The sequence below is a fragment of the Macaca mulatta genome, chromosome 20 (genome assembly GCF_049350105.2).
Source record: "Macaca mulatta isolate MMU2019108-1 chromosome 20, T2T-MMU8v2.0, whole genome shotgun sequence".
Classification (NCBI taxonomy): Eukaryota; Metazoa; Chordata; class Mammalia; order Primates; family Cercopithecidae; genus Macaca; species Macaca mulatta.
In genome coordinates, this window is record NC_133425.1 from 27,363,881 (window position 1) to 27,383,149 (window position 19,269).

Genomic DNA, 19,269 nt, shown 5'->3' on the forward strand with positions numbered 1-19,269 from the left:
GTAGAGCCTGCAGAAACACAAGCCACAAAAACCTCTCTTCCTTATAAATTGCCCAGCCTCAGGTATTCTTTTATGGCAATGTGAAATGGACTAGCACACCCACAAATCTAAACAAGGTCCTTGAAGGGCTGATGGGGGTGCTTGGTGTGAAACAGTGCTCAGAGCTGGTATCAGGTGGAACCGGGCACCCCAGGCGTGTCACATCTCTCCAGGGGGTGGGGCAGTGGCTCCACTATTCACCAGCCCTGTGCTTGGACAAGTCTTGATTTTCTCATCTCATAAATGGGCACATAATGTACCTATTCTTCTGGTTGTTATTAGAATTAAACTAATTCTTAACATAAACCATACTGGATAATATAGGCAGATCCAGTCTCTACCAAAAATTAGAAAAAAAAAAAATTATCCAGGTGCTATGGCACATGCCTGTAGTCCCAGCTACTTGGGAAGCTGAGGTGGCAGGATCACCCAAGTCTGCTGCAATGAGCTATGATTGCGCCACTGCACTCCAGCCTGGGTGACAGAGCAACACCCTCTCTCAAATAAATAAAACAATAAATAAATGTAAATCTCAAGCTATTTAGAGCAGTACTGGGAACACTGCCTGGTGCTTGCCATTATAATCATCATATTATTATTACTATTGTCACTATCGTCATCCTCACCTCGGGGATCTTTCTGGTCCTGTCACTCTGTGACTGCATGTTCAGCCCCACCTCCCAGTTCCAGAGGCAGAAGCTATGAACTACTGTAATGCACTATCCGGTGACCCCTCCCCAAACACACACCCTTTCTTCCATTCCAGCATTTACAGCTGTCGCTGTCATTGCCTCAGGAAAGGGATATTTTGCAAGAAGCAGAGGAAGGGCTTCAAAGGTATCAAAAACCTCTGAATTCACGGCACGCAAAACCCACAGGAGGTCACGGCACTGCCCTTTGCCCCAGAAGAGACAGAGTCCACCAAACTGGGGACAAGGAGTTTCAGAGCAGGAGCTAACTGGAAGTCGATGCTGGTGCCTAGAAAGACGGAAGAGCCCCAGGGAAAGGTGACAGTGACAAAGGTACCTGTTCAGCACCAGCCCCATTTCCCAGATGTGGGAAAGTTGAAGCAAAGATAGATTTGTAACTTTTGCCCGGTTTCGTGGTAGCCTGGCTGCCCAATAAAAAACAGAGCCCTGTTTCAGTGTTTGTGAACTTCCGTGGGGTAAATACTCCCACCGTGGCTGAACTGAAGGGACCTCTGTGACGTCACTGAATGTGGAGCTGGGAGGAGATTTGCACAATGGGCCTTCGTGAGCAGTCGCAGTAGCTCCAACCCTGCAGCTGGCTTGTGGCAGGGCTGAGGTCTGAGCTTGGGTCTATGATTCCTGGAGCTGCAGTGAGTTTCCACTGCACTCTGCGGACTCCTAGCAGGCAGGGGATTCCCGATCAGACCCACCTCGGGCAGGCTTGCATTGTGAGGTCCTCATGGAAAGTGGGGCTGGGGGCCCTCCATCACTGGTTCTACCAGAACTGCTGCAGAAATGTTGGAGGTGACTGTGCCATCCTGCAGTCACTGTTCCCAATAGTCCAACATAGTCTGGGGTCTGAAGGAGGCTGGGCATTTGTTCTTTTTAACAGAAGAGGCGGGCGCAGGCAAGTGATGGAGGCTCTGAGGACACTGAGGGAGGGTTTCAGGGAGGACCAGAACTGACATCTCACTAGGAGGCCACGCTGTACCTGCCGGCCTGATTCCAGGGACGAACGTGGCCACAACAGCCAGGGGAATCATCAAGGAGCCTATCAGCCCCCATCTCTGCTGTGGCAGGGGTGGATGCCGTGTGCCCTGGGGCCTCCCCAGCCTCCACTGCCCCTGCTCCAGGCTCTCATCCCCCGGCATGTTCTCCACCCCATATGGCTCCATCTGTGCCATCCTCAAAGCCAGCCCCTCTCTCTCTCTGGCCCCAGACCGGCTGTTTCCCAAATATCCAGCCACTGCCTTGTATGAATTAACAGCTTACATGCTGTGCTTCTGCAACTATCTGTGATAAAGGACTAAGACTCTCCCAACCCCCTTAATTTTCTTCTCTTTCTTAGACATGGGGTCTTGCCCTATTGCCCAGCCTGGAGTGCAGTGGAGCAATCATAGCTCACTACAGCCTCCAATTCATGGGCTCAAGTGATCCTCCACCCACCTCGGCCTCCTGAGCAGTTGGAATTATAAGTGTGTGCCAACATGCCTGGCTCCCACTTAATTTTCAATCTGTCTTGAACGAATTCTTTTCATAAAAAATAAAAATGAAATGAAAAAAAAATGCATACAAAAGGCAAGCATGGGTGTCCAGCAATGTCAATTTGCTATGAAAGCTTCCATTTATTTCCATTTCTGTCCTTACATCACGAAGGATGTTTGCAAATGGGCAATGGTCCAGGGACCACACTTTGAGTAGCACTGTTCTGTAAGGCCCTTTTTTCTCCTCTGGCCTTGGCTGGCTACGTCCACCTCCTGATCCTATGACTGGGGCTGCACCTGCTCTATCCTCCAGCCCAGTACTTCACAAATTTAAAGGTGCTCCAAGATCACCCGAAAAGCTTGTTCACATAAAGCCTCTGATTGAGCAGGTCTAAGGTGGGACCTGAGATTCTGCATTTTGAGCAGGCTTCCAGGTGAGGTCAATGCTGCTGGGCCCAGGCTTTGGCCAGGTGAGGGGCTCAGCCCAGCCCAAGCCTCCCGTCCTCTTCCCATGGTCCTGATGGCAAATGGCCATGATCAAAGATCCAGCCACCTCATTCCTGCCTCTGAAGCTCCCTCCAGCTGGCAGATATTTAAAAGAAAGCATGAGAGTTCAGGGAGCGAACATTCCTTCCAGATGTTCTTTTCAGATGTTCCTCTCACCACCCTCTGATAATTTTTTCACTTCAAGGACCATCTCGTGTTTCCACCTCCCCGTGCATGGGTGCTGGCTGACGATCTGATCGCAGGAGCCGCGTGAAGGTTCTGAATCTCCATGGTGCCATCTCCAGTTTCCGGGCACCACGTTCCTCTCAAGAATGAATGGCGATTTCAAAGGACCCCAACACCCGAGTGATGGCGTGCAAGGTATTACCGAGAAGTAAACTTCGAGCAGTGAAGACAGATGGATGAGATGGAGCTGTGATTGAACACGTCTCAGAGGCTAAACATCTAAGAAACAGTCGCAGAGGACAAAGAACACATTGATTTTTAAATAAGCCATTCACAATGGAATGAAAAATGGAATTAAAAGGAATTTTGGGCAAATAAATGACTGCAGGTAGTAAATTAAGATTCCATAACATTACGTCAAAAAGGTCTTTGCAAGTTAGGGGGAAATAAATGGGCTTTTAAGAAAAACTCTTTTTTTCTTTTCCCATTTTCTGAGTAAATATCATCATGATATAAAACATTTGGAAAATAACACAGAAGGAGATAAAGCCATGCGCATGTCAATGCCTTAGCTTGATCTTTATGTGTAATTTACAGTTTTGTCTCCCGTTTCTCCAATATTGGGTTTTAAAAAGGGACCTCAGCCGGGTGCAGTGGCTCACGCCTGTAATCCCAGCACTTTGGGAGGCTGAGGTGGGCAGATCACAAGGTCAGGAGTTCAAGACCAGCCTGACCAACATGGTGAAACCCCGTCTCTACAAAAAATACAAAACAAAATTAGCCGGGCATGATGGCGTCTGCCTGTAATCCCAGCTACTAGGGAGGCTGAGGCAGGAGAATCGCTTAAACCTGAGAGGCAGAGGTTGCAGTGCGCTGAGATCACACCACTGCACTCCAGCCTGGTGACGGAATGAGACTCTGTCTCAAAAAAAAAAAAAAAAAAAAAAAAAAAAAAAAAAAAAAGAGAGACCTCTAGATATTAACACCTTGAGGTTACTTTGGTTATTTCTAGAATCACATGGATTAGCAATGATTACTTGGCAATACAAATAATCACCGGCATAGTGGTGGCCCCACCCCAAAACCCCATCCGCATCTTTGGCAACCTCTAAGGAGTCCTTCCACCCATAAAGGCCCCACCGACAGCATGAAACCTCCTGACCGGACTTGTCTCAGAAGTCCCTTTCGGCACCCAGGTGACACCAGGAGGGAGAACAGATGTGAGGATATCTGAGGCATGATGCTGCTCAGCTTGGCAGGGGAGACAGTGGGGAAGGTGTCAGACAGCACTCCAGCAGAGAGAAGAGTGGGTCAGAGCTGCAGAGGCCAGAGCAAGGCCAGGCTGGGGAGCCGTGGACGATCAGGGGATGCTGCGTGCAGGGGAAGGGGCCTGGGGTACACGGTGGGACTCTGAAGTTGTGATGAGGAACTGGGTCTTTATCCTGAGAGCCATGGGAAGCCACTCCAGTGTTTTAGGCAGAAAGATGGGGGTCCCGTTACCCTGATGACTTTAGCATATTGAGAAGGCATTCCAGCTTCTGGGGCGGGAGCAGTTTATAGGGGACAAAAATGGGTGTGCAAAGACCACGAAGAAAGTTGCTGGATTCACCCAGGTAAGTCCTGTTGCAGCCACAGAGTAGGATGATGGAAGTGGAGACAGAGAAAAGAGAAGGAGACATAAAGAGAAGGCCCTGGGCTTGTGGTGGTCAGGAGGGTCATGGGTGGTGAAGAAGAAGCAGGGGCGTCCGTCAGGACTGCAGGTTTCCAGCTTGCACAAGCAGAGCCACTTATGGAGGCAGAGACGGAAATAAGATTGCATTTGGGGGCGTGAATATCATGAATGAGTCTTGGACATATTGATCTGAGGTGCCTTTGAGAATCCAAGTAGAAACACCAAGGAAGCCACCGCATATGGCATCGGGTGGAGTGGAGTGGATTCTTCTAATACGGGAGCCCTCGGCCCCGTGGCCACGGAGGATGAGGAGCTGCATGTCACAGAAGGGAAGACAGCCCTGTAGGGAACCAGAGACGGCGTCGGCGCACAGGACCAGGAGAAGTGGCTGTGGGAGCCGAGGAGAGAGCGATTCGGGAGGCGGGTGGGTGCCGTGCCAGGCTGCCGAGAGCTGCTTCGTGGAGTGAGGGGGTGGGAGCCAGATTGGAGGGGGCTGGACGGTGAGTGGGAGGTGAGGATGTGGAGACAGGCCTTTCACAAAGCTCCCCCACAGCAAACAGGAGAGAGAGAACAGGAGCCATTGGGGCATGCGGTTGACATGCCCATCCCTGCTGAGCCAATCCCGTGAATGTGTAAGGAGCCAGGCTGAGGTCACCCCTTCCCTGTGCACAAACCACTTTTGTCCATGCTGGTTGATCTTGCAGATCTGAGATCTGATGGCTTTGCGTTGGGCTGGGAGTGCAGCGAGCACTGGCATCAAGGAAGGGGGCTTTGGACGGTTCCTACTCCATCTCCCCTCTCTTAGAAGATAAATGCATCCCAGTGATAGACAGATAGCTGCTACCACCGGCCCCCAGCCCCAGACACCGTGGGAGGAGAAGAGGATCAGAGACCCAGGCACAACTCCCACCGAGGCGTTCACTCTCAAATCACACCAAGTCGCTTAGATTTTCCTAAATGTGCTTCGTGTGTCGGCCCCTCCTGGCCTTTGCTCATTCTGTTCCCTGTGCCTGAAATAGCCTCCCTCACCCACCGCCGATCTGTCTGGTGGATTCCGCATGAGTATTGAAAAACTCGGCTCACGAGTCTCTTCTGTGAAGCCTCTTCTCCTTTTTTTTTTTTTTTTTTTTTTTGAGACGGAGTCTTGCTCTGTCGCCCAGGCTGGAGTGCAGTGGCGCAATCTCGGCTCACTGCAAGCTCCGCCTCCTGGGTTCACGCCATTCTCCCACCTCAGCCTCCCGAGTAGCTGGCACTACAGGCGCCTGCCATCACGCCCGGCTAATTTTTTTGTATTTTTAGTAGAGACGGGGTTTCACCATGTTAGCCAGGATGGTCTCGATCTCCTGACCTCGTGATCCGCCTGCCTTGGCCTCCCAAAGTGAGCCACTATGCCCAGCCTCTGTGAAGCCTCTTCTATCCTCTGCCTCCCACTGGGGTGGGACTGGCCCCTCCTGCCTGAAGCCACTTGCAGGAGACTCGATTGTGGCACCCAGTGCACTTTGCTTTGGTGTGAGCAGGGGGCAGTGAACTCAAGTGTTTCAGCCTGTTGTTGCCATGAGGGAACAGGGGCCCAGTGTGGCCAGATCTCTGCTTTGTCATGAAAAGCCCAAAACCTTGATTTTTGATTTCTTGCCTTGTTTTGTTTTGTTTTTTCTTTTTAGATTCAGGAGTACATGAGCAGGTTCATGACATGGGTGCATTGCATGATGCTGAGGTTGTGCTTCAGCTGATCCCATTATCCAAACACTGACCATAGTACCCGATAGGTGGTTTTTCAACCCTTGCCTCCCTCCCTCCCTGCTCTTGCAGTCCCCAATGTCTGTTGTTCCCGTCTGTATGTCCATGTGTACCCAATGATTAGCTCCCACTTATAAGTGAGAATATGCCATATTTCTTTTTCTGTTTCTGCAAAACCTTGATATTTTAACATGAAATCTCCTGATTTTTAAAACTCAGCCTAAATTTAAGAATTTTGAAACCACCATGCAAGCCAAACAAAATACATCTGCAGGCTAGATTCTCCAAGGATTACCATTTGCCGCTTGCTACAGGCCCCCTTTTCAGGCGGGGAGTGTATCTTATTTGCCCTGCATAGAGGGAGTTCTCTAACGGGGGTGGGGAGAGGGGGGCGGAGGCAGGGAGAGGGGAACCCCAGCTTTGTTTCCAGAAACATAATTGTATCATTTCATAAAGTCCTCACAACAAAGCCTCAAGGTAGGCATTAGCTCATTTTCCAGCCAGGAAAACTGAAGCTCCAAGAGGTGAAGCGAGTTACCTGGGGACTCACAGCTAGTAAATTGCAAAGTTAATTCCAACCCTAGTCTGTTTCTTCAGGTGTACCACAAGGGCTGAATGCATGAAGTCAGCCAGGCGCTCAAACCGTGTCTGCAACAGGGGGCACTGCATAACTCTCTACTATACTTAATAGAATTAATACTGCTTGTTTGTTTGTTTGTTTGGTTGGTTGGTTTGGTTTTTCAAGACAGGGTCTTTTTCTGTCACCCAGGTGGGAGAGCAGTGGCGCCATCATAGCTCACTGCAGCCTTGACCCCCCGGGCTCAAGTGATCCTCCCACCTCAGCCTTGCTGAGTAACTGGGACCACAGGCACATGCCACCACTCCCAGCTAATCTTTTAATATTTTTGTAGAGACAGGGTCTTGCTATGTTGCCCAGGCTAGTCTCGAGCTCCTGGACTTAAGTGATCTGCCCGCTTCAGCCTCCCAAATGCTAGGACTACAGGAGTGAGCCACCGAGCCTGGCCTAATATTGTTAATAATTAATACCATAATTTATTGAGCCTCTGTGGCTCTAGGTGCTGGGACAGAGAGGAAACCAGGAAAAGCAGGCTCCCTGCTCTCGTGGAGTGTGCACCGAAACAGGCCAGACATAAACATGAAAATAAATAAACAAGTAATTTCAGAGAGTGCTAAGTGGTACAGAGAGAGGTTCAGGGGTCCCAGGAAGGAAGATCTGCCCTCCCAAAAAGCTCTGGTGGTTTCCGTCCCGACACAGTACCACATTCCCCAGAGAGGCGGGTCGCTCGTTTGGCACAGCTGAATTCCCTCTGGGATCCAATCCAACAGGTCTCATTTTCTTCCACACATTGTTAAACCAGATCTGAGCATTAAGTATTCAAGAAAGCCCCAATCTGCAAATATTTACCTTTCATTCAGCAGCATCTGACCCTCCCCTCGGGAGGCCCGATTAAGACAAAGGAGGGGACGACAGGCCGGGTGACGCTGGGAGGGTTTAATTCCAGATGTTTCTCAGGGGGTGGGGCAGGAATTGGGGGGTGCAGGCTCTCCAATCCAGCAAACCCAACACATGTGCATACTGGCCCTTCCACATGGCCATGTGCACACGCATATGCACACGCACACATGTGCACACACACACACGCACACACATACACATAACATGCTTTTCTTCTACAGCTCTGAAAACCATTTCAAATCTGTCCAACTGCTCCTCAGCCATGCAATTGGATCTTGCAGAGGGTAATCCAACAGGACGTAGGGGGTGGGGGTAGAAGCAGGGAAGGGACAGTTTAATTCCTTCCTGTCCATCAGCCCCCGCAGGGCACCACCTTGTCCCTGGTCCCCAGGAGGAGAGCAGGAGAGACCAGAAGGCCTCTCCCACAGATAGGAAAGGTGGGGGCGTGAGGGAGCCCATGAGCTCTGTCCCACAGAGTGCATCGTCCCAGAAACCCACACACGATCTGTCTCTCACCTCACCTGCCCCTCCCACGATGAGCTCCTCAGCCATGGGACTCCCCTCATTCCTACTGTGTGCCCAGGTCCCAGCTCAATACCCAGCAGAGACAATTGATCAGGGCTGAGAGGCCACACAGCACAGGGAAGGACTATGTGGCCTGGGCTTAAATCCCAGCTCTGGCACTTACCAGCTGTGTGACCTGGGGCAAGTTGCCCTCCCTAAATGTGCCTCCATTTGCCATCTGTAAAATGGGGGTGACAATAACACTTACACCTCAGAGGGGCATTGCGGAAATTAACTGAGTCACATCTAAGGTATTTAGAGGAGGGCCTTATACAGGGCCAGAGATAATAACGTGATTATTAGCCATGATTCAAAACACCCTTGCCATCTCCATCCTAAGCTGGTCATGACCAGGCTCACGCTTCACTCTGGGGTCTGGTGAGGGCATTAGGAGCAGAAGGGACAGGAACTCACACACACAAAGCCCTCCACGTGCCAGGCACTGGGCGTGGCACGTCACGTGGGTTTTCAAATTTGAGCCTCCCTGAGACACGAAGAGCTCTGGACTCTCCCATCCTGGGTCAGAGGAAACAGGCTCAGGGGGGCTCGGCGCCTCACCCCAAATTACATAGCAGCAAAGAGACAGACTTGGAAAACTCACTCCAAACCCCTGTTCTTTCCACGGCACCGTCTGTCCCCCATGGAGGAGAAGGAAACCTGGGCAGGTGGGGCCATGGATCGCCCTCCCTTGAGTCCCTGGCTGCGGCTCCAGGGATGCTGGCCACAGTAGGATGTCAGCCCTGCATCTGAGCCATGCCGAAAACCTATGCAGACATGTATGTGCTTCGAGCCCTTTGTAGGGAAGGCACAAAAAAAAAAGGGAAAGAAATAGAACAGCCTGGCTAAGCTGAAATGCTCTCCTTAGAGGGGAAGGGAAATAAAATTTGATGAACCTCTGCATAATGTTCAAGTTATGAATGTGTAAAGTGATATTCTGCACATATGCTGAGAAGAATTCATCTTGGGGCTGAGCTGTTAGGAGCCATTGGAACTGGGGCACCAGCAAACAGCAGCTTCTTGTTGATGGGGTACGGAGAGGTCCTGTCTTCTGCCTCAGCAAAACGAGGTGCGTTTTACCCACAGATGCCGCAGGAGGTGAATCTCCGTAGCAGGGGTGGCAACTGACCGCAGTGCTAACGGGGCAGCTTTGGATATCTGGTTGCTTATGTGTCTACTGCAAACACTTGCTGAGTGCCCACTCCGGGCCCTGGGCCAGGCTGGGCATTGCCACCATCCACAGCCTCAGACGAGGTGAGCTGTGTGCCAGATTAGCCGGATCTTCCTGGCCACTGCTGCCTGGCCTGGGACTGAACACCTGGCCTACACCGGGCGATCACATCCTCTCTCCTGGGGCTTTGGCATGGAAGTGCTGGGATGCTGAATCAGCGAGATGATGGTAGAGATGGAAATAAAAGAGCATGAGGGAGCCAGGGCTGAAGCCTCCAAAGATGAGAGTCCAGTTCAGTCAATCACCAGAAAACTCTAAATGAGCTCCTAGTGGGTGCCTGGTCCAGTTCTAGGTGCCTGGTTCACAGTGGGAAACAAGATGGCAGAGGTCTTCTATTCCAGAGCTCACAGTCTGCAAACTGGCAAACAGATAAAGAAAATCCTGGCAGATTGTATCAGGTGCTATGAAAAAATAGAAATGGTGCCAGGCATAGAGGCTCATGCCTGTAATCTCAGCACTTTGGGAGGCAGAGGTCAGAGGATGGCTTGAGGCTGGGAGTTTGAGGACATCTGGGGCAATCGATAGCAAGACCCCCATCTTTACCAAAAATGAAAAAATTAGCCAGTCATGGTGGCGCATGTTACTTGGGAGGCCAAGGTGGGAGGATCACTTGAGCCCAGGAGGTCGAGGCTGCAGTGAGCTGTGCTTGTGTCACTGTACTCAGTCTGGGTGACTGATATGGTTTAGCTGTGTCCACCCAAATCTCATCTTGAATTGGAGTTCTCGTAATCCTCGTCTGTCGTGGGAGGGATCCAATGGGAGGTAATTGAATCATGAGGACAATTACCCCTATACTGTTCTCATGATAGTGAGTTCTCATGAGATCTAATGGCTTTATAAGGGACTTTTCCCCACTTTGCTCGGCACTTCTCCTTGCTGCCGCCATGTGAAGAAGGACGTGTTTGCTTCCCCTTCTGCCTTGCTTGTAAGTTTCCTGAGGCCTCCCCAGCCCTGCTGAACTGTGTCAATTAAACCTCTTTCCTTGATAAATTACCCAGTCTCAGTTATGTCTTTATTAGCAGCATGAGAATGGACTAATACAGCAACAGAGTGAGACCCTGTCTCCAAAATATAAAAAATAGCAACGAGCTAGAGTATCTAGGATAAGGTTGTGGGGAGTGTGTGTTTAGACCCAGTGATTAGGAGAGGCCTCACAGGAACATCCTGAGGCACGGTAAGTAGAAAGGTCCCAAGGTGGGGATGCACTTGGAGTGCCTGAGGGATGAAAAGGAGGCCGATGTGGCTGGGGAAAGACACAGTGGCAGGCTGAGAGAGGGGCTTGTAACAGAGTACCTGTGTGGGCCTCCCCACCCCATGCTTCTCTGCTGACTGAAGCCCTCCCAAGTGCCCCACAGGGAGTCCAGCTCCTCAATGCTGCCCCACCCTGCAGCCTCCTGTCCCTTTCCTCCTCCTCTGCTGAGTGCTAAGGATGTGCAGTGATGCCTTCCCTGCCACCGAAAGGCATTAATGCCCTTCTCCTTCAGCTCCCCCGGAAGCAGACCCTGTGATAAGGATTTGGGTACAGGTAGTTTTCTTGAGGGGAGGTGGTCCCAGGAACAATGGGTAGGGAAGAGGGTAAGTGCGACACGGAAGGGACGGAGCCAGTAGAGGATGTGATAAAGGCTGATCCCTGCTAAGGGCACCTGGAGACCAGTCCCACGGCAAAGCATGCCCCAGGCTGTTTTGCAACCAAGGGTGGGAAAGTGGGTCTTTATCCCTCAACACCCAGCAACTCCTGACAGCATCAGTCTCCTGGGCATTCCAGTAAGCCCCACGTGTTGGGCAAAGCAGATTCTGGGATCAGAGAGGGTCCTCAGGCTGAGAGTCACATGGACTTGTGAGAAGCCCCAAACCTGCGCATCAACTGCAAGTACTGAGCAGATCTGTCCAGGGCATAACAGCACCTGCATGGGCTCGAGCAGCTGCTTGAGTTGAATCCTGGGGCTGCCTCTTGCATCTGGGTAGCCTGATTCTGAGGCACTGCCAGCTCTGATTTTCTTCATTCTAGGAAATAGGCACGCAGACCTGGGCCCCAACTCCCCCTCCATCACTGTGCAACCTTACATAAGTGTCTTAACTTCTCTAAGCCTCAGTTTTCCTCATCTGTAAAATGGGGCTAATAGGCCTAACTGCATAGTGAAGTCTTAAGGATGAAATGAAATGCCTAGGCACAGGGCCTGGCACACAACATGTGCTCCATAAATGGCAGTTATGATGGTTGACTCTGACTTAGGGTTGCTGTTCTACATCCCCTCTCTCAAGAGGAGAGACTGAGAGCATAGGGACCCCAGGCCAGATTGGCCATTCGTGGGTACCTCTAGATACTGCTACTGATTGGGATAGGCCTGGGAGATGGACAGAGCTCAGAAAGAGTAACATAGGCTGTGATTCTTCAAGGCCTGCCACAAACACAGGCACAGCAGCTCTAGGGATATGGGCTGAGCTAAAGAGGGCAGCAGCCCCTGACAGCCCAGAAGAGACTGGAGCAGCTAGCACGGTGTAGATTGGCACTAGGTTGGAGAGTGGCAGTGGTAGCTGGCCCATAGGAGCAGTTCTGGGTGAAGCCAGGAGAGCAGTACAGAGTGAGGTGGATACAGCAGTAACAATGAACTCACCCCCTGGAGGGAGGGCTCAGAAATTTCAGGTTTCAGGCTGCTGATGCTCTCTCTGAGTGGCTTCATCAGAAGAAGGTGTCTGGGAGGAGTTCTGCCTAAGGATATCTCCAGCTTCTGAACTCCTGAAATTCATCCAGCCAGCCATCTGCCTGTCTGTCCTTCCACTCATAGCTACTCATCTATACCTCTGCCTTCTTACTTATCAATCCGTTCATCCAACCATTCATCCATCTACCCATCCACCCACTCACCAATCCATCCATCCATCCATCCATCCATCCATCCATCCATCCATCCCTCCACCTACCCATCCACCACTCATCCATTCATCCTTCCATCCCTCCACCCACCCATCCACCACTCATCCATCCATCCATCCATCCATCCATCCATCCATCCATCCATCTATCCACCTGTCTGTCCACTTGTCCATCCATCCATTCACCTACTATCCACCCTATCCACCCAATCATCCATCTATCCATCCATCCCTCCACCTACCCATCCACCACTCATCCATCCATCCATCCATCCATCCATCTATCCATCCATCCACCCGTCTGTCCACTTGTCCATCCATCCATTCACCTACCTATCCACCCTATCCACCCAATCATCCATCTATCCATCCATCCATCCATCCATCCATCCATCCATCCATCCACCCGTCTGTCCACTTGTCCATCCATCCATTCACCTACCTATCCACCCTATCCACCCAATCATCCATCTATCCATCCATCCATCCATCACGTATCCATCCACTCACTCATCTATTCATCCATCCATTCATCTAGCCATCCATCTACCTACCCATCCACCCACTCACCTGTCTAGCCATCTATCTATCCATCTACCCACCCACTGTTTATTGTCACCTCCTCTATTCCCAGCTGCACTCTGAAGACTCGGGTGATTACATGTAGTTCCTGACATTGAGAAGCCATCCTCCTCCTGCAGCCATCACCAGTCCCACAGCTGGGTCCTCTTTTCCCTCAATGCCATGACAGAGCCCAAGAAGGAAACCTTGGTTCAGCTTCTTTATCTCTTTATCATGGTTCCAAGAAGCATAGGACCTAATGGTAAATGCTCAAACTTGGTTCCCTTCTGGGTTTCTAGTGCTTTGATCACATAAGCCCAAAGCAACCTCATGATCCATAAAACATTAAAATATCCCAGAAATTCCGCCATAGTGATGTCCAAACTCTACCTTCTTCCGCCTCCCCCCTCTATAACCTCTGTCATACCATTCACTCCAGTTTTCGACTGGGGCCCGGTGGCCACTGAGGCCAGGCCATGGACTTCAGAGTCCCCGTGGTGGCCAGAGGTAACCCCCTGTGCACTGACCTCTCCCGGAAGTACTTGATGGCCTCAGGGTCTATGAAGGTCGGCTCCTCCCGGTAGCCCTGCTCAAAGACCTTGCGCTTGTGCCGGAACTCAATGACCGTCTTGGTGTAGGAGTTGAGCGTGGTGACAGAGGCTGCCATGCAGCAGGTAAAGGAGCCCCACGCCAGGCTGCCAAGAGATCAGGAGAGAGATGCCATGGTGAGGGTGGGTGAGGGACAGGAAAAATTCCACACCCACCAAACATTCATTCATCCCTGCACAGCTGCTTTTTCCTCTGGTACCTAAGCAGGTGCTGCCATAGAGAAGGGTAAGAGTTGGTCCCTGCCCCACTCACAGTCTGGGAGACAGAGAATTATCTGCACACTGTGATGCAGCTATAACAGAGTTCATTATGGGGAGGCAAGAAGAGCATGAATCACTCTGTCCAAGGGGGCTGGCATCAAGGAAAGTTACCCAAAATACAGCGACACTTATGCTCGGCCTGGTAAGAAGAGTGAGAGTTGGTCAGGGGAAAGGACATTCCAGGAGAAGGAATAGTGTGTACAAAGGCATGGAGGCATCAGACAGCAGGGAATGTTCCACAAACTGTGGGAGGTTTGGGGAGCAGAAATGAGGATGCATGAGGAGATTAGCTGGAGTTGGTGATGGAGAAGGAGATGGGGGCAGACATCCTAAAAACTCATTTTTTATGAAAGTTAAGTTACCTTTGTTCATGTATGACCTGGGGAAAGATGCCAACCCTTTCTGTTTCACATTCCTCATGACTATTTTTTTTTTAAAGACAGGGATTCACTCTGTTGCCCAGGCTGAAGTGCAATGGTGTGATCATAACTTACTGCAGCCTCAACTTCCTGGGCTCAAGTGATCCTCCTGCCTCAGCCTCCCAAAGTACTGGGATTATAGGTATGTGTCACTGCTCCCAGTACCTCACGTCATTGTAATGGACAATAGCATTACCTCATAGGGTTGTTACAAGGATTAAAGGAGATGATCCACTAAAACTATCTTAGAATAGTGTCCAGCACATAGTAGGCACTCAAGAAAGTCTTGCTGTCATTATTATCATTAATATTAACATCCTCACTACCCAATTCCATATGATTTGGTTTGTAAACTCTCCCCCTGAGAGATGAGGTTATAATGAATGACCTGCTTGGCTCTCTCCTCCACAACTTTCTCTACAGCTGGGACTTTTGGCAGCCCTCATTTGATGTACATGCTAAGCCCAGCCCAAACGTGGAGAATTTATCCCATCCACAGTTGGAAAGGTAGGAAGGGTGGGGTAGAGCTAGGAGACTCAGCTGACCCAGTTCCAGCTCCAGAAATGGCCTGCCTGATTCCTCTCATCAAGACTATGCATTCAACATTTAGTACCAGGAGTAGGGTACCTGCCTGGCCTCAGTTACATCTGGCCTGGTTCCTGGATCCCTGTTCCTCAGTCTCTGCCTTGGTAACTGGTTTCCTCCAAATCAGGGACTCAGTTTTGTTGTTCCAACCCTGCATTGCCTGGGAGCTTCAGGCCTCCCCGATGCCAGCCCACCCAGCTGGCCTCTGAACATCATCACCACCCCTGCATTCCCCATGGTCAATGAAGCCCACTGCCTGCACCCACTGCTTTTCCCTTTGACAGCCCCTGAGCACCCCAGAAGGAAAGCAAGGAAAAAATCTGAGGACTCAGCCTTTCTCAAAGAGATCCTCAAAAGGATCATCTGTTTCCCTGAACACCAAACCCATTGATAAGAGTTCCCATTTCTTTCATGATAAGGAGCTGATGTAGATCTTCCAGAAGCCCTGAGTGTCTGTAATAGACAGTTTTAGGGCATCAACCTGGCCCCTCTAAGAGCTTCCCTTTCCACCAAAGTGTCCAGTGTGTTACTCACCAACCCCCACCATTCATAGATGACCGGTCAAGGGCTGACCATCTGGCCAAAGCTGGTCCAATCTGATACTCTCTCCTGAGCAACAAAGCTGAAGATTCTACTTCAGCCTGGGATGTCTATTTATACTAGCATGGTGGAAACTCAGAACCCGAGGATGGAGAATGAACAAGTAGGCTTTTTCTGGATTCCATGAGTATGGAGTATGTTGGTGTTGCCTGATCATAAGCCATTCTTCCTTTTGGTAACTGCACTCCGAGGTTCTGTTAAGGGATCACTCCTTCCTTCTTCTCAGGCCATTAGGTTTGTGTGGGGCTGGCCCCAACCCCAACCTCTATGTGAGCACATGACCTCAGCCTGGCTAATGAAAATGTTGCTGTTCTCTGGCCATAGTAATTGGTTGGGGGTGGGCACGTGACCCAAGTCAGGTTCATGAGACTCAACCCCTGAACTTGGCTGAAGCTACTGGGAAACAAAGCTCATCTTTCTTCTGTGGTGGTAAGCTGGTGAGGTTTGAGCCAAGAGTTGCTGGGGACCCTCTTGCCACCACCCAGCCTGAGAATGAAGTTGACCCAAAAGAAAGCAGAGCCATGAAAAGGGGCTTGATCCCTGAGCTGAAGCCATTATCCCTGAACTTTTCAATGATGGAAGTCTCAATTCCTTTCTTTTTAATTTTGTTTTCCTTGACTTTTGTTTCTACCCTGAAGCCAGTTTGAATTGGGTTTTGGTCACTGGGAACCAAAGTTATCATACGTTTACTTGCTATAAATTCTCTTCTTTTGCATGAGTTAGTTTTGACACGAATTTCGAGTCTTTATAGCCAAGGATCTTAAGGGTGACCAAGTCTGACTCAACCCTGATGTCCCAGTCAGGGGACAGAGCAGGGGATTCTCAAACTAAAGGCTTGAGCAAAAATACCTTTCAGGAGTGGTGGAGTCCAATGACTGAGTGTGTGGAGGGAGCTTCCCTGGGGAGGGAGGGGGTTTGCTAGAGCCCAGGGGCCCCAGAAACAGATGATATGGGGTGGAGCAGAGCCAGACAGTCAATGGGTGGACAGGTGCAAAGTCAGACTGAGCTAGAAGAAAAGCCTACATCCCCGCCTTTCCATCTACTTTACATGCAAGATCTTTTTTCAAATAACATGTCGTCCAGAGCTTGATTCCTCAGGCTTTCTGCATCCCAGCCCTATGGTCTCTTTTCCACTCCTCAAAAACCCAAAGCTCATTCTCTGCCCTACCTCCCCCATTGCCTTCCCTCCCTCTGGAATCCCTGGACTTTCCCAGGCTCTTTGCCCAGCTGGTCCCTTCTCACCTGTGAATGTCACCCCTTCCTTAGTGGGCATTTTCTGTCTACTATCTCTAAGAAGCCCCCTCTCCATCACTCTGTATCACATGCCCCTGTTTAGTTTCATCACAGCCCTCATTACACCCTGTAATTCTCTTTATCTTTTTTCCTTTCATTTGTTTACTCTTGTTTTTAAATTTTTCCTTTTGAGATAATTACAGATTCACAAACAGCTGTAGGAAATTATATATAGAGAGAACCCATGTACCCTTTAGCCAGTTTTCCCCAATGGTAAACTCTTGCAAAACTAGTGTAATACAATATTACAATATCACAAGCAGGATATTGACATTGATACAGTCAAAATACAGACCAAGGATCTCTTCTGTGCCATTTATACCTACGGCCACTTCCTGCCTGATCTCCCACAAATCCTGTCAGCCACCAGTTCTTCATTTCAATAATTTTACCTCTTCAAACATTTTACATAAATAAAATCATACAGGAGTATGTATGGGATTGGCTTTTTTTCACCCAACATAATTATCTGGAGAATCATCCAAGTTATTGTGTGCATCAGTAGTTTGTTCCTTTATATTGCTAAATACAGTATTCCTGCCAGCAATGTATGAGTTTCTCCACATCCTCACCAGAATTTGGTGGTGTCACTATTTTTTATTTTAGCTATTCTGATAGACGTGTAATAATATCTCATTGTGGCTTTAATTTGAACTTCCCTAACAGCTAATAGGGTTGAACAACTTTTCGTTTGTTTATTTGCTATCTGTATATCCTCTTTGGCAAAATGTCTATTGGTGTTTTTTGCCCACTTTCTAATTGGATTGTTCTGTTGTTTCCTACTGAGTTTTCAGAGGTCTTTATATATCCTAGATATTAGTTCTTTGTCAGAAATGTGGTTTACAAATATATTCTCTCAGTCTATAGCTTTCTCTTAAACCTCTTAATAGGGTCTTTTGTGGACCAAAAGTATTTAGTTTTGATGAATTACAATTAATCCATTTTTCCTTTTATGTGTTCAATATCAAATATAAGAACTTTTTGCCTAGCCCTAGATTCCAAAGATTTTCTCTTATTTTTCTAAAGGTTTTACAGTTTTACATTTTATACTTAAATCTGTGATCCATTTTAAATTAATTTTTGCAAGTGGTGTGCAGTTTAAAGTAAGGCTGATTGTTTATCTTTGCCAGTGAATGTCCAATAGCTCCAGCACTATTTGTTGAAAAGGCCATTCCCTGTCCACCCCACCCCCCCGCCCCACCACCACACACACACACAGTGAACTGATTTGTGCCTTTGTCAAAAATTAGTTGGGCGTATCTGTATTGGTCTATTTCTGAGTTCTCTATTTTTTTTTCATTGATCTATGTGCCTTTCCTTCCACTAATATCACACAGCCTGGATTATTGTAGCTATACAGTAAGTTTTGAAATTGAGTACTCTAATTCATTCTGCCTTATTCTTCTTTATCAAAATTGTTTTAGAAATTCTAATTCCTTTGCCTTTCCATATATATTTTAGAATACTTTTCTCTATATCTACAAGAAATTTGATGTATTCACTATATATTGTGTGTTCTGATCCATGAACATAGTATATCTACCCATTTATTTAGATCTTCTTTGATTTCTTTCTTTGGTATTTTTCTACGGTTTACAGTTTTCAGTGTACAAGTCCTGTAAGTGTTTTGTTACATTTATGCCTAAGTATTTTGCTTTTTTAGTATAAATGATATATATTTTTAATTTTGTTGTCCAAATGTTCATTGCTAGTTTATAAAAATACAATTGATTTTGTATTTTTATCTTCTATCCTAAGACAGCACTAAACTTATTTATTAAGTCTAGGCTTTTTTTTGGTAGATCCCTTGGATTTGTCTACGCAGATAATTATGACATCTACAAATAGGTATAGTTTATTTCTATTACAATCTGTATACCTTTTATTTTCTTTTCATGTCTTATGTCTTGCATGTCTTTTATGTCTTATTTCTAGTTAGAACTTCCAGCACTATGTTGAATAATAGTGGTGTTCCCAATCTTAGAGAGAAAGTAGTATTTCAACATTAAGTATGATGTTAACTGCAGATGCTTTATAGATGGTCTTTATCAAGTTGAGGAAGTTCCCCTTTATTCTGAATTTTCGGAGAGTTTTTTTAAAAGTATGAATCAATGTTGAATTGTGTCAAACGCTTTTTCTGTATTCATTGACATGGTCATGTGATTTTTTCTTCTTTAGCTTGTTAATATGGTGAATGATTTTGCAAATATTGAAGCAGTCATAATCCCTAGGATAAACCCCTTATCATGATGTATAATTATTTTTATATATTGCTGACTTCCATGTGCTATTGTTTTGCTAAGGATTTTGTATCTATATTCATGGGGTCTATTAGTCTGTGGTTCTTTGCACTATCTTTGGTTTTAATAACAAAGTGATGTTAGCTTCATAAAGTGAACTGCAAAGTTTTCTCTCTTCTTCTATTTTCTGAAAAAAACATGCTAATTCTTATTTAAATATTTGGTGAAATGTTCCAGTAAAACCATCTGGACCTGGAGATTTCTGT

The 19,269-nt window shown here is 48.1% G+C and overlaps 1 protein-coding gene across 4 annotated transcripts in view; it reads right to left on the minus strand.

The window, feature by feature from the left end:
• GSG1L (GSG1 like) overlaps positions 1–19,269 on the minus strand; it is a 276,495-nt gene that overhangs the window by 28,832 nt on the left and 228,394 nt on the right. For 3 of the 4 annotated variants that reach the window (XM_028841573.2, XM_028841571.2, XM_015125842.3), the window contains one exon: positions 13,525–13,692. In XM_028841573.2, coding sequence (XP_028697406.1) covers positions 13,525–13,692 — 168 coding nt within the window. Of the gene's footprint in view, positions 1–8,458; positions 8,513–13,524; positions 13,693–19,269 lie in introns of all 4 variants that reach the window. The other variant, XM_077985702.1, reaches the window with a different exon arrangement.